A 27,633-nucleotide genomic window follows, 5' to 3' on the forward strand; every position below is an offset into this window, starting at 1 on the left:
CACATACCATCTTTTTATCTTTCCCCAACTGCAAAATGTTTATAACTGCCTTCTCATAGATGTTACAAGGACTGATGTTTGAAAAGGACAATACAAGTTCTAAGTTTTGTTGTTATAACACACAAGGCCCTTTCATTCACCCATTCACAATCAAACATGGAGGTTATCAAATGGACTTAATTTTTAAATTTGACATTTTTACCCAAGCTTCTAAACTTTAAAAAAAAGGCTATATAGTATAGAATTTCAAAGAGCTCTGACTCTTTAATGAGGCATTAAAATACTGTAATACAACAAAAAAGCAACACTGCTAAGTCTCTTAAACCCCTGGACTTACATTATCAGCTTTTATGTGCCTGTCAACACTCAACAGTAAGAAGCAATGGTTTGCTCTTTGCCTCAAATTTAAAAGCCAACTAAACTTCCTTCCACCTTCCTGCTGAGAGTTTTAACTCCTTGCAAACTGTTGAAGCTTTGACACATCAGCAGCAGATAAATCTACAAAGTATGCAATGGCCAGATACAGTCTCAATCAGCCAAGAGCCAAAACATGTTGTTACTTCCCATTCCACAACTACAGCCTCTAGAAATGACAAATTAAAAACAATACCTTTTCATACCATACTGCATACAAGCAAACTCTTCTTCTTTAAAACCAATTATACTTGGTTACCTTTGTCAGAGACCTATTTAAGTTACCTTATTGTTATAAACTTAAAAGCCCTTTCTTTTCAGTTTTTATTGATTTGTACTAAAAAATTTCAAGACTTTATAAAAATTATTGTTTGGTTTTTACTGATTTTCACCCAAATTTTTGACTACTCAAGTTCACGAAAATACAGATTATGTTAAGAAATGCAATATATAACGTTACACTAACTTATCATTAAAATAAACATATATGTAAGTGTGAGGCTGTCTGTTAAAGTAAGACAATGTAATGGAAGATACACTCACACACTCGGGCATGTACACATGTGTATGTACCATTAATGTATAGTTCATTAAAAAAAACACAGCATTAAACTATTACCTTCAATACTTTTTCTTCTCTATTTGTTGCTTTATTTCTTTCCTCCTATACCGCAATATTAACCTCTATATTTACCTAGAAAACTGTCCAGTTAATTGTGTCTTGAACTTTCACCCATTTTTTAAATTTTTATATTAAACACCAACACTTCCTGTGAATTTATCAAACATAATAAAAGCTGAACACGAAGGCCCTTTTATATACTTAAAAATTGAAGTGTAAAGAAGACATGTTGCAAACAGTTACACAGTTTTCAATTATATGCCTAAACTGAGAAGGAAAGAAATTTTATCTGATGGCTAAAAAACTTATTTTTCCAATGATACATCAAGTTTTTTGTTTTTTTGTTTTTAATACTTTGCATCACTACAGCACCCAGAATAGTCCCAGAACGGTGCACCAATATCCAGGCATATAACATTTAGACTAAACAAACAACCGAAAAGCAAGTACATTATAGATTTCTTTGCACAAACATAATCAATTTCAAGATCAATGTGTCTGTGAAAACGCCAGAGTTGAGTGACATGCATGGGGTATTCTATTTAGCAGAAAACACAATTACCCATTGGAAAACCCTAAATTATACTGAATATAAACTAGAATATTCATAGTTTCCCTATTAGATAGCCAAACAATAACTCATCTAGATCTGGTGAGATTACTTTTCAGCAGTAAAGATTAACTGTAATTTCCTAGCAACATCAAACTAGCTACCAGTCATTGAGATACTATATTTATCAGCAATCCTGCAGAGATCAATTCCTTCTGCTCCCCTACAACTGAACAATATACAAACACCCTGTTCAAAATCTTCAATGCCGACTCGAGGGTTTAATCTTGCTTCCATTCAAATCAATCGATGTAAAAAACTCATAATTAACTTTAATGGTGCAAGATCCAACCACCGAGTGGCAAAGTTATAATACAGTAGTGAAATAAATAAACTTTTAAAGATCAACACTTTCATAATTTAAAAGAAAAAACCCTCACTTTCTCCTTACATCTTTGCGATGGAAACCAGAAATTAAATTTCTTTCCTTACCTGAAGGTCTTATATCCAATGCTGTGCATGCAGCATTCACTTCAACCTCCCACACCTCACCATTTGTTTTGGAGGAGAACATTCCAAAGCGTTATGTATCCTCTCCTCTTCCAAATGTTAATTTGAAAGCCTTCCAACCTTGACAGAGTCCTTTTAAGAACTGTCACAAGACAAAGTTTGGCATAGAGCAGTGATGGGCAAACTTTTTGGACTGAGGGCCACATCTGGATATGGAAATTATATGGCAGGCCTTGAATGCTCATGAATTTGGGGGTTGGGGTGCGGGGCGGGAAGGGGGTCCAGGCTGGGACAGGGGGTTGGGGAGCAGGGAGTGGGAGGGCTCCGGCTGAGGATATAGACTCTGGTGTGGGGCCAGGGATGAAGGGTCTGGGGTGCAGAAGGGTACTCCTGGCTGGGACCAAGGGGTTCAGAGGGCAGGAGGGGGATCAGGGCTGGGGCAGGTGGTTGGGGTGCGAGAGGGGGCCAGGGGTGCAGGCGCTGGCTGCGCTTACGTCAAGCAACTCCCAAACTAGTGCCATGTCCCCCCTCCGGCTCCTACGCAGAGGAGCAGCACCAGCCAGGCGGCTCTGCGCATTGCCCCGTCCACAGTTGCCGCCACTGCAGCTCCCACTGGCCGTGGTTCCCGGCCAATGGGAGCTGCAGAATCGATGCCTGGGGTGGGAGCAGCGTGCACAGTCCCCTGGCTGCCCCTACGCGTAGGAGCCGGAGTGGGGACATGCTGCTGCTTCCGGAAGCCGCAGGGAGCTATGGCATGCACGGAGTGGGGCAAGACCCCAACCCACTCCCCGGCAGGAGCTCGAGGGCCAGTTTAAAAGGTCTGATGGGCTGGATGCAGCCCATGGACTGTAGTTTGCCCACCTCTGCCATAGAGGTTTCTTCATACAAAAGGGATGTCAGTAGAGAAAAATTTCAAGCAGATCAATCCTTGAGTTTGAAATGACCCACCCCTTTGCAAGCTCTTTTCTTACCATGAGTCACTAAGTCTCTTATCATGAGTTCAATACTTTCCCTTGGAGTTGGAGAATCTACAACCTACAATAATGCATGTCATTGAGAAATACGACAGGTCAATATTTTTAACTTTTAAACAAGAATCCTACATTTACATTTCCACATTTTATGCAAAGTTTGGGCTTTGTTCTATTCAACACACCCTCTGATTCATTAAAAAAGTTATCAGATAACTACTTTCTATTTATTTGAATGGAAGCACTTTTTTCTTTTGAAATTCCATACTGTGCAGACTCATATGCTGTGTAAAAACTAAACATAAATCCTGAGGAAACATCTGTGGTCAGGATAAATAAACCAATAAGAATTCAGTGTTAAAATGTGGAATTAAACTGATTCAGCATCTGAGTACAGAGGAAAGAATTTTAGTTGTTTCGAGATCATTCACTAATGTTACAAGCACATGAAGCTCTGAAAGAGGCAACAACCTGTAGGATCACAGGCATTCCATAAGCCTTTGTTTCAAAAAATCAAAGAACTAATCAGTTTCACTATAGTCGGGGATATTCTGTAATATATGTCTAAAGTGGAAAACGCATGGTCAAATCTCTCTCTCTCTCTCACACACACAACAGAAATACACACAAATTACATATTAGGCATAAAATATTTCCTTCACTGAGATTAGGGACAGTAGAACTTTTATTATTCATTTGATGTGTTTCAACATTTTTAGTGCCCATTCTAAGCTTTGAGCACTCTGCAGCTGTTAAAATAAGTAATATTTCACACAGAAAACTAGATGTCTAATAAACTTAGACAACCAAAACACCTATAAACTAAAACAGGTCTATAGTTTGCTCCACGGACTACAAGATCGAATGTGGCTTTTTAAACATTTGCCTCAACAATGGCAATAGCAGATCTTCCCATTTTAAATGGAAAGGGAAGGATGGATGCATCTGTGGGTGAATATTAACATGAAACAAAGGGTGCTTGCATTAAGGGTGTCACCATTCACTCAGTTCAGAAGAGACAAAGAACCACTGCCATTCACCAGATTGTCCTTTCGTCTCAAATTGTTCACCCACTGACACTACTAAGAACAAAGACATATTGATAATTGAGTGTATATAGTAACATAAAACTCTGTAAGTAGCAATTTTTTAAAAAATAAGAAAAACTTTCTGAAGTGCAGCCCACTCCGATTATTCACAGCTGCTATCTGTGTATTTTTCTTCCAAACAGAATGGTAACATGCACCTAGGCAGGTGGCAATTAGTTCTACAGATGTCAGAAGCTGTCTGTATGGTTGCTAAAAGTAAATAACCCCAGTGACCATGGTGTAATGTGACACGTGTGTTTCTGATGGAGTTGTCAATGTAAATCCCTACCTTCCAAAGAACAGACCAGATTTTCAGTGGGGGTAGTATCGGGTTTATTACAGAAAAATCTCACCAACGAAATTTTTAAAAATGAAAACAAAGGAAACCGACTTGAAATCTAGCCAATTTAACAAAAAAACTATTCAAAGTAACTTTGAGCCATGCATCTCCTCAAGTCCTCCTGCAGTTTTTTTTTTTTGGGGTGTGGTTTTACAATCATTGTGCACCCCACCCTCCACCCCTGTGCTATATGAAAGACCCACACAAGCAAAGGAAGAAAGTGACTGACTCTACAGAGGAAACAGTGGAAAGGATTGTACACAAAGTGAAGACAAGTGCACAACGTAAACTAAAAAAAAACACAACAAATTTCTTTGTTCTAATAGCTTTCAGTTATAAACACCATAGGTGTTTCATATAATGATAGCTGATAAAATATTTTCAGGCAAAAATTTAAGTTGACCATGTCCCTTTAACTTTGTATATTTCAAAGCTCGAAAATAATAAGTCTTACCAAAAGTAACTTCTCCTTCGCCTGTTTTGTCAAACAGTTGAAAGGCCACCATGAACAATGCATCTGGAGCGCACAGGACTGATTCAAATGCCACAAATTCTTGAAAGGATATAAGCCTGCAAATAAGACAAGTAAAAAGGTGTGAAACCAATTACACATAGAAAATGTAATTACAATTTAAATGCAAACTATGCAAGGCTAAGCACAACTAAAGTGTTGACTGAAGAATGGTACACGATATTCGCAATGCTACATATTGCAAAATTTATTAGTACGAGGATTGCCAACATGCTGTTACACCAGTGGATAGAAATAACTCTGGTGAGAGCACCTTTAACTTTCAATGGGACTAAGTCACTTGAGCACGTTTCAAAAGCTCACCCTTTAAGACCTCAGTGCTGTCAATCATTTCAAAGGGGAATAAGCAAAATGTGTTATCTGTATGCTAGTAACATAGTCACTAGTGTACTAGTCACCCACTGCAGCCCTTGTGTATTGCACATAATGCCACAATTCTTCAAATATTAGCCTGGGTCACCTATCAAACAACAGGTAAGTACCAAGAGAGCTGTTCACTCGTATAGTCAGATTCTACAGTGTATTCAAAGTGCTGAGATGCAAGCAGAAGTATCTTTCCTCCACTCAATTCATACACAGTAATAAAGAACTAGGTGTATGAAAATCTCCTATTCTTCCTCTGGCATATCTGACAAGAGTCTGGTGCGTTCAGATTTCTCTGAGTTGTACCTGATGGACAAAATGGGGACTCAACATCTTCTTGAGACTGTGGGAGATGCAGTTTCTTCAAACTTCCTTGGAAGCACCCATTGTCAGAGAAAAGAATGAACCAAATGGGGGGAGGGATAGCTCAGTGGTTTGAGCATTGTCCTGCTAAACCCAGGGTTTTGAGTTCAATCCTTGAGGATCTGGAGCAAAAATCTGTCTGAGGACTGGTCCTGTTTTGAGCAGGGGGTTGGACTAGATGACCTCCTGAGGTCCCTTCCAACTATTCTATGATTCTATGATCCATTGGTTTGATCCAGTATGGCAATATTTACTCTTAAAACGTAACCAAGAGTTCAATTATTCAAACCCAAAGTAATAAAGAGGGATATTACTCTTGTATTTATTGTTTACAATCTAAGCAAAATATGTAGAGCTTAAATTATTATTACCCATTATTATTTGACAATATATCGGATATTGAACAAGACAAAATGAAAATAGCTCCTGTCCCAAAGAGCATATAGCCTAAGCAGGATGGACAGAGTAGACCGAATGCAGTAAAAGCCCAGAGGAAGGAATATTAGATTTTTCTTTAATCATTACTTATATTGCAGACGACTCACTTCTTGGTGACATTCAAGAAGAAGCACTTCTTTAAAGGGGATTTCACTAAGGGTACGTCTATACTTACCTCCGGGTCCGGCGGTAAGCTATCGATCTTCTGGGATCGATCCCGGAAGTGCTCGCCGTCGAGTCCGGTACTCCTGCTCGGCGAGAGGAGTACGCGGAGTCGACGGGGGAGCCTGCCTGCCGCATGTGGACCCGCGGTAAGTTCGAACTAAGATAGTTCGACTTCAGCTACGTGAATAACGTAGCTGAAGTTGCGTATCTTAGTTCGAAGTGGGGGTTAGTGTGGACCAGCCCAGAGAGAAAGAGGCATCTTGGAGAGCAAAGTAGGCAGGGCATTTCATGCCTCAGAGAAGGCATGAACAAGACTTTAAAATGGTTGTAAAAGAAAACCAGACAAACAGGTTTGAAGCTGGCATCAATGGTGCAAACAGGGATGGAACAGATCTGTTTAGAAAACTCACTACCCATACTAGAAAGAAAAATATCCATGAATTCTACAGAAAACCCCAGCCCACAGCAGTAATGCTGGAATTTGGCAATGGACACGCAGCTGCTTTACATCCTTAAATAGTGAAACAGGCCCAATATTATTCCATACAGAAGGCAGTGAAGGTAACAGCCAAACATCATGTTGGACTGGTTAATATATCTAAGGCATGCAATGCTACTAAGGGTATGGCAGTTACAGAACCTGACAAATCATAAGGAAATAGCACATTGTGCACACTTTCTGTGTACCAGACTAGGATTAATAAGATTCCAGGCATTAAAGGATGCAGCAGGAGTTTTTTTTTTTTTTTTTTTTTTAATTTGGAACACATTCTCTGTCAGTACTTTCAAGTAATAAAACCCCCTAATAAATCTGAGATAGATTATTAAAATAACCTACATACATTTTTAAAAAACAATTATTCATGGGTATGGGAAGATTTAAAGTGTACCAATGTGATGTTCTAGCTAGATATTACAGAAGAGACCTTAATATTTGCTGTGCCAGCTGAATTCAAATTAACCCAATTTTTACATGTTAATTAAACCAGCTATTTTCTTCTTATTGTATTTTTGCTCCTTAAGCAGACTAGCCTACTAGTGATTCCCAACAGATCTACTCTAACAACAATGACGTATTCATTTACTTCTATTATGACCATACAATACAGTAACTGAGCAGTAATTTTTCACAGTCAATTACACGTGGTTCTTAATGCTTAAAGATGCTGAAATAATGCGTACTACATAGCCATATGCTTAAAGCTCTATACTGCACAAGGCCAGTTGCCTGGGTAACACATTTTCTTTCTGGTTTAGCATAACCCTTCATTGAATATCATTAGGTGTCATTAAACAGCAGATATTAACATGAACTTCAATACACTACTTAAGTTATTTTACCTGCATAAATAGGTATTCATTTATAACATGAAAACCCACATAGAGAAAATCCTAATAGTCCAGTATTTTAACGCTGCAAAGAGAAAGCACTAAAATGGTTACAAATTGTAAGTCAAGCATGCAGATATCTTATTTAACTGGTTAAAATCTGTCTCCAAAAACCCTACCCCTATTAACATTGGCAATTCTGTTTGTATAACTTATTCAGGAGAGAATGAAATCCTGAATTTTAACACCCATACACAGTAGTTACAAACTAAATCCACCCACTAGGTTTGGTTCATCAAGAGCACTATTTACTGCCTCCCTATCTATTTATTTATCCAAGCTTTTATATTGGTGGTCATAGCTGTAGAATCTGAGTCCCAAGCAGCTGTAATGCTTTCCATCAGAAAAGTCCACATGCAATCATGAAAAGGAAAAGCCATTACCTACTGTAATAAAACATACAAATGCAATGATGAAGGGGTTTTTTAAGTAATCAATGCGTATGTTTTACTGTATCAGCAATTTAAGTATGATAACATAATGAGACACAAATTGAAGCTACATCTATTATTTTATGCTCCAACCTAAGTAAACTAAGTACAGTGTAAATTGGTGCATTAGAGATAAACTTATATCCAAAAATAATGGAAAAAGCTGGCATTTCCAAATGTTATTTTTGAATGGTTTGTCCTTTCTAAAAATAAAGCACATAGTATTTCTCAGTAAAGTGTGTTAGTTAGAGTAAATACTTATTTTGTTAGTCAGGCATTTAAAGTACAATAGCAGACAAAAATACATTATGTTAAAGAAGGCAGGATGAAGAACTCCTGGACTGCTGTGTCAGTGACATCCCTTGGTACATACCAAGGTATTGTTGGAAGAGATTTTTAATCCAATTATTAGTCCAATTATTTTATAATTAAGAAGAGGAGGGATCAGTTGGAAGAACGCTTTCACAGGATCCCCTTGTATAAACACATTGTCCTGATGTGAAGACATGACTTTCTCTCCATGAAAAAGGGAGAACCACAACAGGCCATGGCTGTCTGTGGAAACCTTGGATCTTTGCCGCACCAATGGTACCCTCTGTGGTAACCCTCAACTCCTTTATTCCTGGGCAGTGCAGCTCCACAACAAGATAAGTCTGTCCACTGTTGCAACTGGGGAGATCCATGTAAAAGACAATACAGTCTTAGGCTTCACTCTCTTTTCCAACTAAATTCTGTGGGAAGCAGGATCCCCCAGAATCCTGTCCAGTCCACCTAGTCTCCACTCCTACACCAGTTCCAAGACGCAGAGCATAAGCCACAGGACCAGAGTTGAAAGGACAACACCAAAGAGTTACCTGAGCCTCCCCATCTGCACAAAAGGGAAAAAACATGTGTGAAGCTCTGTGCACAGATCTTACGGTTGCAGGGGGAGGAGCACGCTAAGAACCTCCCCAACTCTGGGGTAAAAAGTCCTTAGCAACCAAGATGTTTCTGCTACTGAGTCAGGAGCTGCTTCATAGTCCTGCTTGTCTGTCTGTCTTAGCATCCACCATGGTAGTACTGAAACTTCTCTCAGTAAGAGTGACTGCACTTGGCCATCCTGAGGGCCAGATGCTCCTTAAGACTGGAGTGAGGCCTGGAAGCAATGGAATGGCTGCCACCATATTTCTAGAACTCATTTATGCAAGCACGCACCACCTCTGCACTTGCATATTTCACAATTAAAAAATACACCAAAATTAATTCACAATTCCTCCTGCAAGGTACATTCCCTGTAGATGTCCTTTGTTATACAGGAGGTCAGAGTAGATGTTCGATGGTCCATTCTGGTCTTGGAATCTATGAACATTCACAAAAGCCTGAGCTAAGCAGCCTGGCATTTTTTCCTCAAGCTTGCAGATCTGGGCTTTGAAAGAATGCCAGGATGGAGTGAATTTCAGAAGAGGAGACCACCTGTTGCCAGTCCTAGAGAATTTCACTACAGGAACCAAAAGCAAGAGTGAGCCAAGTAAAACATGATTGCTTCAGGTTGGAGATCACAGAGCATTTTAATCATCATCAGAATGATGCATGAACGCCTGGGTACATGTGGCAGAACAATCCTGTGACAGGGTGCTACAGGGAGGTATCAAATCCTTTTCACTTTCTGAGCCTCCTCCATTCTTTCACAGAGTGCTATGACAACTAAGACTAGAAAATTAAAGAGATTCTCCAAAGAAACGCTAAGGGCATGAAAATCCTCAGTGACTGGCTGTTGCTAATAGATGCAGAGAGAAGCCCCATCCACATTAGGTTAGTAGCCATTGAAACACAAGCACAAATACCTACACTAAAATCAATGCAAAACTCCAGTAGTGAAAGGGCAATATAACATTGGATCATGAAATCCCAATTTGCTGATGATTTAACAGAGGCTATAGCTGTAATTTTGCTATCTGTGACACCAGCCTCCACTAAGGTAGGATAAAGTTATGTATTATACTCACAATCTTCCTGTTACAAAATGGCTTTGAAGCTCCAATAATGTAGAAAAAGCAGCCTTAAAACACCAAACGAAGAGAAGAGTGGTGGAAGCCTGGAAAGGGTTTATCATTTCCAGTTATAATCCATTTAAAGCCATCCTCACCACATAATAGTTATGTAAGCTTTTAAAGAATTCTTTTCTCAGAGATAGCAATCATCACGTTAACTTGTCTGCAAGGCCCATAGTGCCTAACCACAGGAGGTTTGCGAGGGTAAGTCGGGCGGGAGAAAGGGCACAAAGATGAACATGAAAGCACTTGGTTGTATGTGCTCATGCTGTAAAGAGTATGCATTTTCTATTCATGCTTCATTTTTATATTTTACTCCCTGCTACATACATTGTTCTTCATTTTTTTAAACCCACAACTATGGACTTGAGGACTTTAAGTTCTTCTAAGACACTGTAAGGCAGAGTTTGAAAAATCTATTCACCTGGGGTAAGGCAGCAGCTTGCCACGGCAAGTATCAACAGCAGAAGTTATGATTGCATTACAAAACGAAAAGGGGGGAGGGCTAACCTTGATTGTTGGCAAATTCAACCTTCTAAAAGTGACTCATGTGTAAGCTGCATAAATGCTGTCTTCCCAAGTCTGCCAACAGACTGCTCCAAACCCTTGATTGCTGCTCAAGAGAGCTGCTCAGCAACAGCAAAAACAGATCAGAGCTTTGTAAGTTTTCACTAGTATTATTCAGAATTATGTAGGGCAACAGCAAAGGTGTCTCTTGCTTTGGTCAGACCTTCTCACTCTCCCGCATTCCCCCTCCTCCTCTCCCCCTCCCCTTTATTTTAAAAAAGGAAAAACGGGGAAAGGGAAAAGAAAAAAAGAAAAGAAAAGAGAGGAGTGACAAAAGCAAGAGAGGTTTATTAAATTTAAAAAAATAATTTAGTAAATATAAAGGTGATTAGCAATATGACAATTAAGTACAGTGCGTAATAGAGTACAACTGTTTGATTCTTTTAACTGCAGAGATTCAGACAATGTTTTTCACTCCAGCTGTAGGCTTATTGCTTGGGCTGATACATTCTAGGTAAATTTTTGAAAGTGCTCTCTGCTTGTTACACTGTGGTGGATATTGAAGACTTGCTTGTCTCTATGAATTAGGTCAGGTATATGAGCAGTTTCTCGAAGTGCTATACAATACAGATGAATGAGCAGTGGTGAGATAAGATTCTCTTAAAAGGAAAGTTTATATACTTTCTAAACTCATTAAATTAGAATGAAAAACACAAGACATACCCATCCTTGGTCTGATCCACCACACCTCCCAGGAGCTGCACAGTGTTTGGATTGGGCACCCCAGCTCCTATTATTCCCAGGTACCGTGTGATAAAGTCATTAGGAGACATGAAAAATTCTCCATTTTTTTCAACACTTGCATACTGTAAAACAAAACAAAAAATATTTGTCTCAGATGAATTCTTCTCTAAACAATTGATACTTTTGGCATTTCAGCAGCATCCATTGGCTCAAGTCAGGATCAGGGCCACTGTGTTGCACGTTTCAGTGGTAGCCATGTTAGTCTGTATCAGCAAAAAAACCAAACAGTCCTTGTGGCACTTAGAGACTAACACATTTATTTGGGCATCTGATGAAGTGGGTTCTAGCCCACGAAAGCTTATGCCCAAATAAATGTGTTAGTCTCTAAGGTGCCACAAGGACTCCTCGTTTTTGTGTGTGTGTTACACATATACATACTAACAGACAATTCCTGCCCCGGAAGAGTTTACAATCTACATTAAAACAAGATGCAACAAGTGACTGTAACAAACAACTGAAGGGGGTAGGGAAGATAGAAGAGAGTAACAGACATAGGAATACATTAGTCAAAAGCACAGTAAGAAGGTTTCAACTGAAAAGATATAAAAACCCCAGCAATACTAACAATATTAGCAATTCTTATACATTTAGCTTAGAAATAGAATATAATTCTGCAATAAGGTCTTGATTCAGGAAGACACTTGTGAAGCATATGTTTAAATTGACTTCCATTGGACTTAAGTATGTGCTTTAATGATCTTCCTAAATAAGGATGATATCCTGAACCAAGGCTTAAGTGTTTTGCCTAACAGGGAGATAGTATATGGTATTCTAGGCCCAAGGAGATGCAAATGGCTCGTTTATTTTTTATTTTATTCCTTAATTTGCAAAAGCTACAAAGTACATTAAGAGTGTACTATAGGTACAAAACAAGGTTTAAAAAGATGCAAATGATCAGTATGTACGAGAAAAAAAACAACAAAGTGACCCTGTACAGTCTCCAAGGGTATGCATAAATCTTAGATCATTATTTCATTTCTACCTTCCCAGGCACAGAAATATGCATTAGTTACTAATATCTCACCATTTTGGCATATACATTTTGGACTACTGAGTGTACTAAAACAACTCTGTCCCCAACGAGCATTTGCAGACAAATGGAAAGAAAGGCAGTAAAATCAGTCATACTCAGGCAAAGCCTGCACCCTATGGTGCTTCCTTGCAGCCATCTTCCACAGATAAATCCTCCCCTGAGTGTAACAGAACATGACAAGAAGTCTTTAGCCTGATCCTTGTCATAAAAGCATATCCATAAGTAGTCTGAGTTTAGCAGGAAACAAAGTCAAAAAGTCAGATACTGTACTGTGAATATTCTTCCTTTTTCAGCGAGTCATTTTACTAGCATAAGGAACAGTTTATTCTCTTATTTATTTTGTTTTTAAAATCTCATTCATGGTTTATTCGTGTAAAAGTTGTAAGTCTTAATGAAATAACGACTATTCTGGAGAAAACTGAATCAACAGCAGGAATACTTAAATAGGATTTATGCAGAAAGATCGGAAATATAAATAAGATAGAAATCAGTAAGGGCCTGATTTTTCCACAGCTATTTATGTGGCATTATATCTTAGGCTTTGCCTACAGAGAGAAATTGACCAGCACAGCTATTCCAGTATAATTTAGCTATTCCAGCATAACACCCCTGTGAGGACACTATTCTGAAATAAATTATTTTGTTCCAGAATAACGGACACACACACACACACACCCTGCCATCCTCCCCAGACACACACAAAAACCAAAGTGCCTGCGATGAAAGGAAAAGAACAAGAAAAGCAATAATAAACATGCCCTAATTGTACTGGCCTACCTCCTCCCACCCCTCCAAAAAAGTCACCTGGCATTACTGTATTTATTATCTTCCTGTAAGTTTGACAACAGTATATTTCCTTTCCCTGTGCAATGCTGAACCAAGCCCAGAGAGTCTCCAAAAGAAAAAAATATAAAGAAATCAAGAACACAGAAGGGGAGACCTCATGCATTTAAAAACAGGAGACCCAGAAGCAGAGGAAGACACACCAAGGACTTTATCCCCTTCTTTGTGTTTCTGTTAATATGCGGCATACCACACACGCAACAGCACTAGTTATCGCCAAACAGACGAGCCTCGGAGACCCCAAAATATGGGGTCCAAGTACTTTGACATTAAAAATAATATTTCAGGTACAAGATTTCCTCTCCTTTTCACCACTGTGTTCCCTACCCTTTCCAAAATATGTTAATGCACCCAATCTAGGTAATTTTGTGCAACATGTATAAAAAGGTAAATATGGCCTTATTCCTCAAATCAGCTATAAAAAGTTTTAGGAGGAAATAAGTTTAACACATTGGTAAAGGAAAAATCTAGGCAATATTTGTGACACCATATCTTTGCTTCAAGAAAAACAGATCTATATCAGGACAACAAACGTGCTGAACAGGAAAGAAACTTGTTAATTGTTTTTTGTTTGTTTGTTTGTTTTTACATAGGATGACAAAACATTGCTACAACTCCCCATAGTGCATTCCCCACACTGAAGTAATAAAATAAATTAGGTGTCTATTGCTATTTTGTGGTGTACTTCAAAGACATGTATTTTGTTTTACATTGCTGTGCCTCTTTCAGGGGAAGGAAACCACCAGTTCTTAGTTCACAGAGCTACACTGGTGCCTGCTAAGTACTGTTAGGTCTACTCTAGCTACCTCCACTTTGGCATCCTTCTGAGAGTTAGCAGTATGTAGATTTTTTTCCAAGTACAGTACGGTCCTCAAGGTAAGTGTTTTGCATTGGCAAAAATCATACAAAAAACAGACTAACATCGGCACACATATGCTGGTTAGCATTGTGGGATTTATATTTCAATAGATATTTATTTTTAAAGCAAGCTCACTAGCTGAGATGCTGGAAGGAATTTCCAATTGTAAAAGAACTAGCAGATCCATTGATTTCAATGTAATCGCTTGCAAGAAAACAATCTTTAAGAATCCCAGACTCAAAAACTTTTAACACAACTGTTATTGAGAAACAAACCAAATAAATCAGCCAGTCTATGCTTCTATATTTCATTTTTGCTTCCAGGCTGACCCCCTGCTAGGACACTCAATAACAGAAAAAAGCACAGGGTTTCAGTGTCCCCCCGTTTCTCGTCACTGTGATTTACTCGCGTATTTGAAATCCAATCACGTATTCTGCACTACATATAGAAAATGACCTTGAAAAATGTCAACTTGCTCATTTTGACTAAAGTCTAATCTCTTAGGGGTTATGGTAGAACAGCTACAAAAAGTAGAGTTACTCTTGGAAATTATCATAACAAAAGAAAAAACATCAATTCTATTGGTTTTGGAACAGAGGCACGAAAAAAATATGGTCCTTCACAATCATCTCTTTTCTCCACTTTGGCAATTATACCCACAGAGAATTTGATCTAATACAATAGTACTTAATAGCTTTTCGGTTACTTACTTCCATACATTTCAGATTGTAAAGTATTAACCAGTTCAGCCACATTTTTAGGAAAGATTTACAAACATTTTACTGGAACCTTTTTTTTTTTCTTCTTTAAATTAAAAATGGCAAAATGGATTATATGCAACTAAGGATTTAAGTTGGGTTATGTGAAGCATTTAATCTGATAGCTATATTTATTTCTACATTGTATGTAATATTATAGTAGGTTATTTTGGCAAAGATTTTTTTTAACTCAAGTGTAATATGGGAAAATTGCTGTTAAATTATATTCATAAATACAGATCCATCAACCTTGAGAGACAACTGGATTGGTCCCACAAATTACATTCACATGAGGTAGCTTAATTAACATTTGTGGCCATAACTTGTCCTTAATACAGTAGAACAATGTGATGCACCCACTCTCTCCCATCTCAGTGACTGGTGTAGCACTTTCTGCATTATTGTGAGCAAAATATTCAGATCATTTTTCACTCATGAGACCATTGAACTATCTACTTTACTTTCCAATCTAATGGAGGAAGGTGCAGGTGAGGAGTAGAAAGGTGGGAGGAGGTGAGATAGTTTGCTATTGTGGTTAGCATGCTTCTCTGTGGCCCCTCAGATTCTTGGCTTCGAACAGCTGAAGGCAACCAACATGATAAAGTCAATCTTCAGAGGCAGAGTTAGGAATAATGCTTGTGTACATGCGATAGCAGAATTTCACATTGTTCTGAGAAAACCAGAGCCTAATATTTTCCAGAAGGGAGAGTCTTCTCTCTGTGGACCACATTTCTTCTCCCCACTTTACTCCTGGTGGAATTCTGCACCACTGCGCAATGCAGAACTTTGCAGAAATTAACATTGTGTGTGCAGAATTTCCTTTCCCCCACAGAAATGGGCTGCAGTGCTGCTAGCTGCCACTAGGGGCCCTTGGACTCGGCAGAGCCCAACTTTCACATAGAAGATACTGCTGAGGGGAGAGGGAGGGAGCTAGAGGGTTCCTGGCAGTTGCAGTTCCCAGCATGCCCTGAGGGAAGGAGAGAGTGGTGCACAGGAAACTCCATGCAAGCTGGGACCAAGCATCAGGCTGTTTCTCCCTCTGAATCTTTGGGCTCTGGGGGGTAGAGAGGGAGTGCGGGTATCTGGGCGGGGGAGGAGGGGGGGTGGAGGTGGGATTGTGGGTGTCTGGCTCCCTGGCTGGGCTCTGGGAGCAGAGGGGCAGAGAAACAGGAACTGGGTTGTTATAAAGGGTTCTTTAACTCTCTACTCCTGGGGAAATGTTTGTGTGTGTCTGCATTGTTACAGACATACTTGCTGATAGGTATTTTGAAATAAAGTACCAAAATAATTGAAACTGGTGTGATTATGTAGTGTTATTTTGACAAATAAAATTTGCAGAATATTTAATTTTTTGGCACAGAATGCCCCCAGGAATAACTCTTGCAATAAAAATCATTGGAATCCTTCTGGCCTGGCTCCTCTATTTGTTCTTGCTCCTCAAAGGAGCACAAGAACACCTCCCATAAGGCCAGTTGTCCTGATAGATACCAGTTCTGAGACAGTCTTTTATGGCTCAATTTTCATAACTGAATGTCTAGCTTCAGGTGCATAAGTACACAGATGGGCAACTATATCCCCCCATTTTCCCCGCAGTTATAATTCACAAGAGTCTACAACGAGCTTATGAAGGTCATGGGGTTGGGTACAATTTAGTATGGTATTAGATCTTTGTCTTTCAACACCTTTGCAAAAGAAGGTAAGATTCAAGAGATCAACCCATCGTCCCATCTCCACCACTCTGACCACCTAAACCAGTGGTTCCCAAACTGGGGTTCGTGAACCCCTGGGGGTTCACGAAATGTTACAGGGGGTTCTCAGGAAAAAATTCCCGAATGGCGGACAGAACTATCCGTAGGGACCCCGGGCAGCATGGGCCAGCAGCCCAGAACCTTGGGGACTTCCAAGAGCTAAGCAGATGAAAGCAAGCATATCTATCACACTGAGGAGATTTAAACTTCAAGACTCCTTTTACGAAATAGAAAGGGAGGTGGATATTTTTTGCTGTTTTTAAAATTAAATAGGCTGCTACTGTTGTTTTAAAATTATTATGAAGAACAAGTTTAAGCTTTGTTGTAACGTGCATTGTTTGCCTGGACTGCTCAAGACCTGAATGCTTGTGTAGGAGAAACTCTTTCAGTTGGCTTCTTAAATATCTTCATGCTTTTTCACATCAGATACTCCTTGATAAAACATAGGAGCCAGAGGCGCCAGTATGGGGGGGTGACGAGGGTCACGTGGTGCCCCCACGTCAGTGTGGTGCCCCGTGGATCCCTGCCCTTTTTTTCCAGTGGCCCCCAGGGGCTCCCCACTTTTCTGGCTTTGACCCCGCACCCCTTTTTTTCTACTGGCACCTCTGATAGGAGACTTGTCTTATAACAGGCTTAATCAAAAGTGATACAAGCTACAAAAGTGAGATCTTGGAAAAGTGTTGCTATTTTCATAATGTAATAAAAATACTCTAATCATAAAAAAATTAATAAATAGTGTGTAATAAGCATGTCATAAAAACAAATTTTATATTTCCAAGATTAATGCTTTTTTAATTTATGCTGAGGTAAGGGAGAAAATCCATGGAAATATTCGTTTTTAGGAGGGGGTTCACGAGACTTGACATTTTAGTGAAAGGGGTTCGTGAGTTGTTAAAGTTTGGGAACCACTGATCTAAACTGATCTGAAGGGAAACTTTCCTACACATCCATATCCTCCCTGCTCGTTACACAGTCCTACTTTTCTCCATAGGGAAGCACTATCTATACACTGCTACATCCACTGTACTATTAAGCCCTTAGGGCATTTTTTGTAAAAAATGTATCGTGGTGATCGCAGCCTAAGACCACAATCCAGCAAAACACTTCAGCACTGACTTAACTTTAAGCATATGAGAAGTCAGAGTGAAATCAATGAGACTAGTCTCATGCTTAAGTGCTTTCCTGGATCAGGGACTAAAGGAAAAAGGTAGCAATGTATTTCACAACCTCCTTTTTCAGAGCCCCTTTTTACTAGGAAGCAATCAGAGGTGTTGCATAAATTCTGTTGCACCACAATTTAGTGATCAGTTTTCCAAGCTTTGAATATATTTCTTCTTTTACAACAATCTTGTTATGTTCCAGTTGTCACTTTGGATCAGCTGCTAGAACTTCTCATAACAGAACTATTTCGCTCTCTACCTTTAAATTAGGCTTAGACAGAGCCAAATTTTAAAAGACAGGCCTCTATCTCTAACAGTTAAACTCCGGGTCAGGTTCCAGAGGCAGCTTCTTTCACAGGCCCAGGGAAGCTTGTCCCCCGCTCTGGGCCAGGGTGGGTGGGTAAAAACAGTGCCCCCCGACCGCTGCGGGGGAAGGTGAAAACAGCTCCCATGGCTTACAGGAAAGCAGCACAGACCCTGTACTGCTCCTGCTCCGCCAGCCAGAGGGGGCTCACAGCTTTGCTTGTGAGTCTGAGCATCTTCACTTCCTAGCTGTAAGTGGATGCCCCACATGTGGGGGTAGGGGTGGGGACTGGCAGCCCAGATGCACCTACCTTTAAGATGTAATACAGGCACAGCACAGTATTTGCTTTTTTCCCGTCTCTGATACTGCCTGGTGGTTATTTCCAGTTTCACATGGTGTCCGGTTGACTGGTCAGTCTGTAACTCTGGTGTTTGTATCTTTGAGGTTCTACTACATTTGCACACTTTTAAGCACCATTACCTATATACATTAAAGCGATGATGCTTCAGAAGTGTAGGCACGTGAAAGCAGAAGCACAATGAAGCCTCCTTGCAAATTTGATCCTGAATAAGACTTCTGCAAATAAAGTCCTAAGCCTGAGGTGGTGGGTATGGAGATATACCAGAACAAAATGCTGTTCATTTTGGGATTATAAACCAGGAAACATCCATTTTTAGTTAAATCTCACTGCTTAAGGGTGAAAAAAAAGAAAAAAAAAAAAGGGATTGTTCTAAGATTCCAAGTGCCATTTTTTAAATTTCTGGGGGAGGAAGAGGATAATGCCTTATGGCAGGGGTCGGCAACGTTTGGCACGCGGCTGCCAGGGTAAGCACCCTAGCGGGCTGGGCCAGTTTATTTACCTGCTGACGCGGCAGGTTCAGCTGATCCCGGCCCCCACTGGCCGCGGTTCGCCATCCCGGGCCAATGGGGGCGGTGGGAAGCCACGGCCAGCACATCCCTCGCCGCTTCCTGCCACCCCCATTGGCCCGGGACGGCGAACCGCGGCCAGTGGGGGCCGTGATCGGCCGAACCTGCCGCGTCAGCAGGTAAATAAACTGGCCCGGCCCGCTAGGGTGCTTACCCTGGCGAGCCGCGTGCCAAATGTTGCCGACGCCTGCCTTATGGCCTCCACTGCTCCTGCAAATATTTCCCTGGCAGCCCAGCAGGGGAAGCAGAAATAACATGAAACTGATAAGTATTGCAATCACTACATATGCTGATCCTGCCCGCACCTCTAGGGAAGCGGATGCACAAGTGCAACAGCATGGAGGGTAGAAGACAGGTTACCCATTGGTCTAACAGCAACACATCTTCAACATTTTTACCATGTGTAGGAACAGTACTGAAATTCCCTTCCCTTTTTCTGAACACTTTCTTTCCAAGATATTAATATTTTCCTGAGCCAATACAATAATCACTCAAGAATGTATTTGACTTCTTGGTGAGCATTGTTCAATTTTGATAGTTGTATTTAAGTCTAACATGGTAATAATACGGTGAATGATTAATGGTTGAAAAAGCTATCAAGAGTTGAATGCTACAATAAAGGAGCAAAAGATATGAAAATTTTAGTCTGAAAGGGTAAAAATATTTACTCTATACATACCTTCAAAAATATTGTTTTCAACTCAGCTGGATCAGCTCTCTTGGTTAGAGCCACCTACAAGTAAATACATTTACATTAATATGCATATTTTATACAAAAGATGTAAAAATGTCATTTAAAAGGAAAAATTCAAACAGAATTAATGATGAAAATAAATGTTTGTCTTAGGTAAATCAGCGACTGATTTAGTTGGTCATGTTTACTCACTTAACATTTACACTAAATTATTCAACACTTTTGCTGTAAATGTTTCTCCTATGCATTCTTCAATTCTTAAACCTGCAGGTTGCATATCTGCCAAAGTACCAACTCCCTCCAAAGTACTAATCTGCTGTACCTAAGCATTTATACCATGCTCATCACATAGCTTTGCGCTTACCGCACCTATCATCTCAGGATCTCAAAGTGCTTTATAAGACATATATTATCCCCACTTTACACTGATGAATTAGAAGACTTACTCAAGAAAACACAACAAGTAATGGAAGGCTCAGGATTAGAACTCAGATCTTCTGTGCTAATCTTCTACTATAATCTTGCTGGAATTTCTACCTCCTACTCCCATTATTTGAAAATATATGGTCTTGTAGCATAGACTTTGTGACACCACACCACACCAAATCTTGTGCTTAAGATTTTACTGCAGAAAAGGCAGCTAGCTTACAAAAAAGAAAGCTCGAATTCCCATGAACTGTCATCTATAGCAGCAAAATAAATTACTAGCAAAGCTTTTTAAAAATTTATGAACACTCAGTATGGAAATAGGAATTTGGGACAATCCCCATTCTCCTTTTGTAGCTAGCTGGTGGCATTTGCTGCTTTCCATCTCTCTCTCACACTCTTTCTTTGGATGTGAATGAATGTAGCCCCTCAATGTGTGCATTCCAGATTTTTTGCTGCCCCCTCCACAAATTTTTAGCCAAAATAAGTACCATCATAATAAGCATAATCTGACGGTCAAATCAGCACATAACCTTCATCTATAACCTGTAAAAGCTACTCAAAGCACTCCGTTAACTTGGGTTTTCAGACGGTTTTTGGATTAGGGCTGTCAAACTATTAAAAAAAATTAATCACGGGAATAAAAAAATAGTTGTGATTAATCGCAGTTTTAATCGCACTGTTAAACAATAATAGAATACCATTTATTTAAATATGTTTGGATGTTGGGGGGGGGGAAGTGTATGTGTGAAAGACAGAGTGTGAGTGTGAGTTGTAGGGAGTGTGTCAGCATGCCATCTCTTTAAGCAGAGCACTCACCAGCCTGAACGCTTGCTGAGACATCAGCAGCCGCGAGCAGTTCCTACTCTGACCCAGAGGCAGCGGCACAGATAGCCTCCCTGTCCCCCACCCCAGCTCAGCAGAGACCAGATGGCGGAGGGATTGGGACACCCCATCAGCCTCCCTCCCCCTGCTCTGCACAGCAAACAGGAGGCTCCCAGTCCCGAGCCACTTGGTCAGGGGTTGCTCCAAGGCAAGGAGGGTGGGCATAGGAGCAGCGGCGGCTGCAGAGGGAGGAGGGACACCCCTGCTCAGGAGGCACCCTCCCCGGAGCACAACATCCTGGTCGATGGCCCAGCCCGCCCACCCCTAAGGCCAGCCCTGCCCCTGAGCCAGCAGCAGACAGGCTCCCCCTGTCCCTGATCCCAGCTCAGTGGCAACCAGGTACATAGACGGGGGATGGGGACACCCCAACATTAACCCCCCACACACACACACCTGCCCCCACTCTGCACTGCAATCCAAAGCAACTTGGCCGAGGGGGCTGCATGGGGGCGGGGCACAGGAGGCGGGGGCAGCAGTGGAGTAGGACAGCAGGATGAGGGGCACACAGCCCCAGAGGCACACAACAGTGCCCACTTGAGCACCGTACCCTGGCGTGTGATTATCACTCGTTAAAAAATAACACGTTAATTTATTTTGAGTTAATCGCATGTGTTAACTGCAATTAATTGACAGCCCTATTTTGGATAGATCCAGCCATTATGGGTTAAAGGAAAACACAAGTGGGGGATATCAAGTAAATTCTTGTCATAAGTTATTGCTCTTCAGCATAAACCTAAATAGAAATATAGGCAATATTTAACTGAACAGACCAGTTCTCCAGCTTGTCTGATATCTTGATCCTGCCCGTGGGTTCTATTAGTGTACTGAAGAGGAATGGGCAGGGGGACACACCCTATACAACAGCATAGTGACCTATGCTAGAAGCTGATGTGGGAAACTGTACAAAGAGAAATTTCTTCATGATGCTAGATGGTGAAAAAAGTGAAAACTTATCAAAAACTGATTTTTTTGGTGAAAACTGTATGTGTATTTTTTCAAAATGTGGAGCAACTCTAGTGATTATTTTGCATCCTTAGGCAAAATAACTAATAGGATAAAAACAACAAGTGCTACCTACTCTAACTGCAGACCCTATTTTTATTACGGAGCCTAAGCAGAGACTCCACAGTTGGGGCTTGCATTTGTCTTTGCACTAGCACAGAGGTCTACCCGCATGGAGGCTCTTGCAGAATCAATACCTACAATTTTAACTATTTAATTACTTTACTTTTAATTATACAGTAGAACCTCAGAGATACAGACACCTCAGGAACGGAGGCTATCCGTAATTCTGAAATGGTCCGTAACTCTGAACAAGACGTTAGGGACTTCAGTGGAGGAGCTCAGGCTGCAGCCGCAGAGCTGGGGGTCAGAGCTCAGGACGGGGGGTGGTCGGGGCTTCTGACCCTAAGGGCTGCCAGGGCTCCCGGCTGGGGGGCTCAGGGTGTCTGCCCCTGGGGAGCACTAGGACTCAGGGTTTTAGACCTGGGGGAAGTGCTCCGGCTTGTTGCTTCAGCCCCACGGCTCCATTCCCGGTTTCAGCGAGGGGGCGGGCGGGGGGTGCCAGAGCTCGGGACTTCGCTATGGGGGGAGCACCAGCACTAAAACTGGCACGCTCCTAGTAGCTAAAGCCCCTATCATTGGCGTGCGACCCTGCCCCCCGCTGAGGTCGGGAATGGAGCTGCACCACTGATGCTCCGATCTCCGGTGCTGCCCCCCCCACCCCCCACTGAAACCAGGAGTGGAGCCAAAGCCCCTGAGCCATCTGCGGGGCTGAAACCAGGAACAGAGACGTGGAGCTAAAGCCCCCAGCCCCAGCACTCCCCCCAGCCCCGGTGCTCCTGAGAGTCAGAAGGCCCAATCCCCACCTCAGCCCAGGCACATGCTTCCCCTCCGCCCCGCACCCTGCAGCTGCAGCCCCAACCCGCCAGTGGCTGAAGCCCCAGTGCAGCACAGGATTTGCCCCCCGACACACACTTTTTTTGTCTATGCTGCTGCCTGATTGAGGACTTCCGGTTTCACAGGTGTCCGGTAGACTGGTAAGTCCGTAACACTGGTGTTCGTAAACCCAATTTTGACTCCCTCTCTTACCATGCCCCAAAACTTGCTTAAAACATTCTTTCTGATTAAAATTTCTATGGCCTTTTGTGTCTCATATTTGTGACCCTCTATTTTCTCCAATAAACTTGCTTTTATTTAAAGACAAACTGAATTGGATTCAGTGACTTAGTGCAGCAAATGCTGCCAGTCCTGGGAAGGAAAACAAAACTGACCTCTGACTTCAAGGCGTAGAATCAGGAAGAGTTCACAGGCTGAACACTTAGGGCCTAATCCAAAAGCTCAATAGTGAGAGTGAGAGTTTCGCCATAGAGAATGGGCTTTGATCAGACCCTCATTCAAAAGTAAAACAACTGTAGATACCTCTGCAAAAGTCATGATGAGGAAGCTGGCATGGGCACAAATATAAGATCTGAAGGGTGCTAGACCCTAGTTAGAATAGGCTTTAACCAGATGTCTCCCATTACACTGAAAGTTGCACAACTGGATCTATTAGCAAGCCCTGTAAGTTTGCTTACTGTAAACTAGCTTTGTGGGGAGTTAACAACATTTGATAGCTCTTCTTCCAAAAGTCACCAGGGCTATGTGCAAAATTGTTGGGTGGAGTGGCTGAAAACATGCATAATCTAAGTGTCATCTTTTATGGTTATTTACTTGAGAGCCTATGGTCAAGGCCCTGTCCGCTCGACAGCAAGCTAGATATCAATTCTGTAGAAAGGTCCCTTGATTTCTGCAGCACTCCTGTGTTGAATTCTGCAGCACTACAAGCAAATTAAAAAAACTATTGACTATAAAATAAATAATATAATCAGTACAACGTTGCATGCATCATTAATTTTGTCATCAAATTAAGTTTTACACTGCCCCCACGTTGTCAATTTGTGGTAAAAATATACCTGTATAAATTGTTGGGTAAAACAGGGGAGGAGATAAGAACTGGCAGTTTTGATAGCTACATAGCGGTGGCTCATTCAGGTTCGATTCCAATGCCGTTAACAACTTTGAGAAACCTAGCACAAATGGCTCTCCAACTCCAGCTGCCATTTTCGGTATTGTATTGATACTGAAGGAGGCAGCTGGAGTTCATGAGCCATCTACAGTGTTCAATGGGGCTGATGCCAGGGGAGTTGAACCAATGTTAGCAACAGTGTGAATATTTACAGTTATTTATTCCCTAATCCAGACAAGGCTCAAGAGACAAACACATAGGCCTCACCCACACCAGTAAAGTGATCTGTTGCAGATCACAGTTGTCCCTTGTGAAAAGGGTCTTGATCGCACTTTCTGCAATCACGCTGAAAATTGTTGCATTCCAGGTTTGCTAGTGTGATAGCTAATATGTTGTCTGACACTGGAGATTGAACCAGACACCTCCAGACCTAAAACATGAGCTGCTACAGCCCGAACTAAAGAGACAAGACTTCCAACGTGGCAGCTGTAACAACTCTCATCCTCTGTTGATGATCACAGAGGGGGACTTGTAACACACATTCACCAGTAGGTTACAGTAGTAGTTAAACAGTTTTTTTTAAATGAGTTGAGGGTAGACTAGGGGGAGTCTGCTGCCTAAAACCACTGTCAGCCAACAGGTAGTTTGCCTAGCGTAGACTGACCACAGACACTACTTGTGCTGCTTCCACTCTGGTACAATTCAATGTCGTATTGACTGACATTCACAGAAATTGCCTTATAAGAAATCTTTTGTTACTTGCAAATTGTATCTATTCTATCTTTTCTACCTTGGGGGGAAAAAACAAACACTAAGTTGATAGGCAAAGCGTCCATCTCTTAATGTGAAGAGACATCTGAAAAGGCCTATCAGTGGGACAATGTTTGTTATTGCCCTATACACAGAGTAGCTTTATAAAAGCCGCCACTTTTTTTAAGACACATTTAGTGAATAAAGCTTTCCAACATCTATTTTTAAAAACTTGAAGAGACACTGAACATAGGCTCTGAGTAACAAGCAAAGATACAGAATGTTAATGGAAGTGGGTAACGTACTAGATGAGAGTCTATGGATAAAAATTTTTTACGACAGTGAGCCACTGGATCCAAAGTACCTCAGGCGTTTTTGAAAATTTTATCCAATTATCTATTTTTTGTATATTTGTGTATTATATTAAATTGTTTTAGTTAACTGTACAACAGATTATAGAAGCACTAGCTGGCCCCTGGCACACCAGGGGTTAAACACCAAATTCCTATTTCTCTCCACTAGCAAAGGCGTTCAGGATAAGGGTTATAGAAAGGACTGTTGGAGAAACAGGAGTAGGATATGTGGGGAAACTGAGGTTCTCCCCAATCAGGCTCAGAGGACTGAGTAGATTCCCGGGTTGGGAAAAGATGTGTTTGTTACTCATTTTGCTTACGTTCCCTTGTCTTGGTTTGTATTTATGAAGATTCTCTTCTGCTAACTCCTTGTAGCTGTGATTTGCTTCTGCTGATGCTCAGTCGTCCCACCAGTTTATTTTAACATATACTTTTAATACGTCACTTCAGCAATGACAATATGCCAAGTCCTGGACCAAAGCACAAAATGAAGACAGTCCTTGCCTTGAGAAGCTTATGACTTAAGAGATACATAGAGACAGGATGCATTAAAAATAAAAAAGGAGAGAATGCATTGGACTTTGGAGGGTTTTAAAATAATTAACTACTAATTTATTTATTGTATTTAATATTCAAGGAGCAAGTCTTTAGGAGGTATTTGAAAGAGGAGAGAGTGGTGGATTGGGAGTGAATCCCATGAATAGGACAGGATGGAAAAAGAATAGAGATGAAAGAGGGAGACAGATTGCAGCAGGAAACATGATAAGAAGTAATGTCCAAGCATGCAGAGCCTTGATGGTAAGTATAAGAAGTTTGAACTTGATGCGTTGGGGAAGTGGCGCCATTGAAGGGACTCCAGAGTAATGGTGATATGGTCGGTAATAGGCGAAGAAGATACTTTTAGTGGACCTATTTTGGAAGGGCTGGAGGGGTAACGTGAGTTTTAGGTACGAAGAGATGTAATTACCCAGAAAGGAGATGATCAGGGCATCAACCAGTGTTTTAGTCTCTCCCAGACAGGATGGGATGAGCTTTCACTAGACTGTGGAAGGAGAAACAGCAAGATTTGGAGGTGAAGGGAGGGGTCAAATATGATCCCTCCATCCCACATTCCACACTTGCTCTTTTTATCCTCCCAGAGTCCAGTTCTGGTGTCCACACTTTTTTGGAAACTGGAAAAAGTGAAGCGCGATCAGAGAAAAGCTACAGAAATGATCTGAGTATAGAAAACCTGCCTTACAATGAGAGACTTAAGGAGCTCCATCTACTTAGCTCAAAGAGAAGGTTAGGAAGCAGTTTGATCACGATCTATAAGTACCTACAGAGGGAGAAGATCTCAGATACTAGAGGCCTCTTTAATCTAGCTCACAAAGATCTAGCATAACAAGATCCAATGGCTGGAATTTGAAGTTAGAACCATCCAGAATGGAAATAAGATGCGTATTTTTAACACTTAGAATAATTAACCATTAGAACAGATTTCAAGGGGATGTAGTGAACCTTCCATCACTTAAAGGCTTTAAATCAAGACTGCAAGTCTTTCTAAAATATATTCTCTAGTTCCACCACAAATTATTGCTCCTGATGCAAGAATCACTTGGTGAAAGTCTGTGGCCTGTGTTATGAAGGAGGGCGGCCTTAAAAAGACATTAAAATATCTTATAAATTATAAATTATATATATATATGTATAATATGTACACATATATATACATACAAACACACACACACATCCTAGAGGAGAGGGACAAAACCTTTCTTCTAAACTAAACCCCAGAGATTAGAGACTGGAATGCTTGAAACCATTTTAGACTGTGGTTTTAGGGAGAGTTTGCATTCACACAATTCTTTTATACTGATTAAAGATTATCCTAAAACCATGTCCTAACCAGCACTGGAATCAAGGATATAAAACAGATGTGGTACAACCAACTTGCTTATGTAGATGAGAATTCACTTTTCCTACGTATCTGCAACTATGTTAGCTAAACCAGATTAGACTGTCCTCCTTACTAGCAGCTCTCCTTGAAAAAGCCAGTTCCATTATGCATTGCATCATGAGTTCTGTATCAAGGTTCTCCCAGTGCACTCTGCCTCCAAGGTCAGTTGCAGTTAGCCCCAGAATGCAAATGATTGCAAGTATCCACATCTGAGACAGCATTTGTAGTCTTTCTACACAGTCAGAGTCTAAGTTAAGTCTAAGTTGCTTTTTATTACAGCAAAAGATGGAAACCAACCAATCTATGCAATAATTCTTGCATTCCTATAGCTTGCAAGCACCTAAACCAGACTCTAGAAAATTCTGTCAAGTTTAAAAAAGAAATGTTAATAAGATTAATCAACTAATACTCCCCAAAAGGCAGAGGAAGC

At 40.9% G+C, this 27,633-nt stretch overlaps 1 protein-coding gene across 2 annotated transcripts in view; it reads right to left on the reverse strand.

The window, feature by feature from the left end:
- SLC25A13 (solute carrier family 25 member 13) overlaps positions 1-27,633 on the reverse strand; it is a 128,680-nt gene that overhangs the window by 74,992 nt on the left and 26,055 nt on the right. Inside the window, exons 2-4 of one of the 2 annotated variants that reach the window (XM_005299861.5) lie at positions 19,829-19,882; positions 11,437-11,579; positions 4,950-5,065 (exon numbers count right to left, since the gene is read on the reverse strand). In XM_005299861.5, coding sequence (XP_005299918.1) covers positions 4,950-5,065; positions 11,437-11,579; positions 19,829-19,882 — 313 coding nt within the window. The remainder of the gene's footprint in view (positions 1-4,949; positions 5,066-11,436; positions 11,580-19,828; positions 19,883-27,633) is intronic. The other variant, XM_042856932.2, reaches the window with a different exon arrangement.

Source organism: Chrysemys picta, chromosome 2 (genome assembly GCF_011386835.1).
Source record: "Chrysemys picta bellii isolate R12L10 chromosome 2, ASM1138683v2, whole genome shotgun sequence".
Lineage (NCBI taxonomy): Eukaryota > Metazoa > Chordata > Testudines > Emydidae > Chrysemys > Chrysemys picta.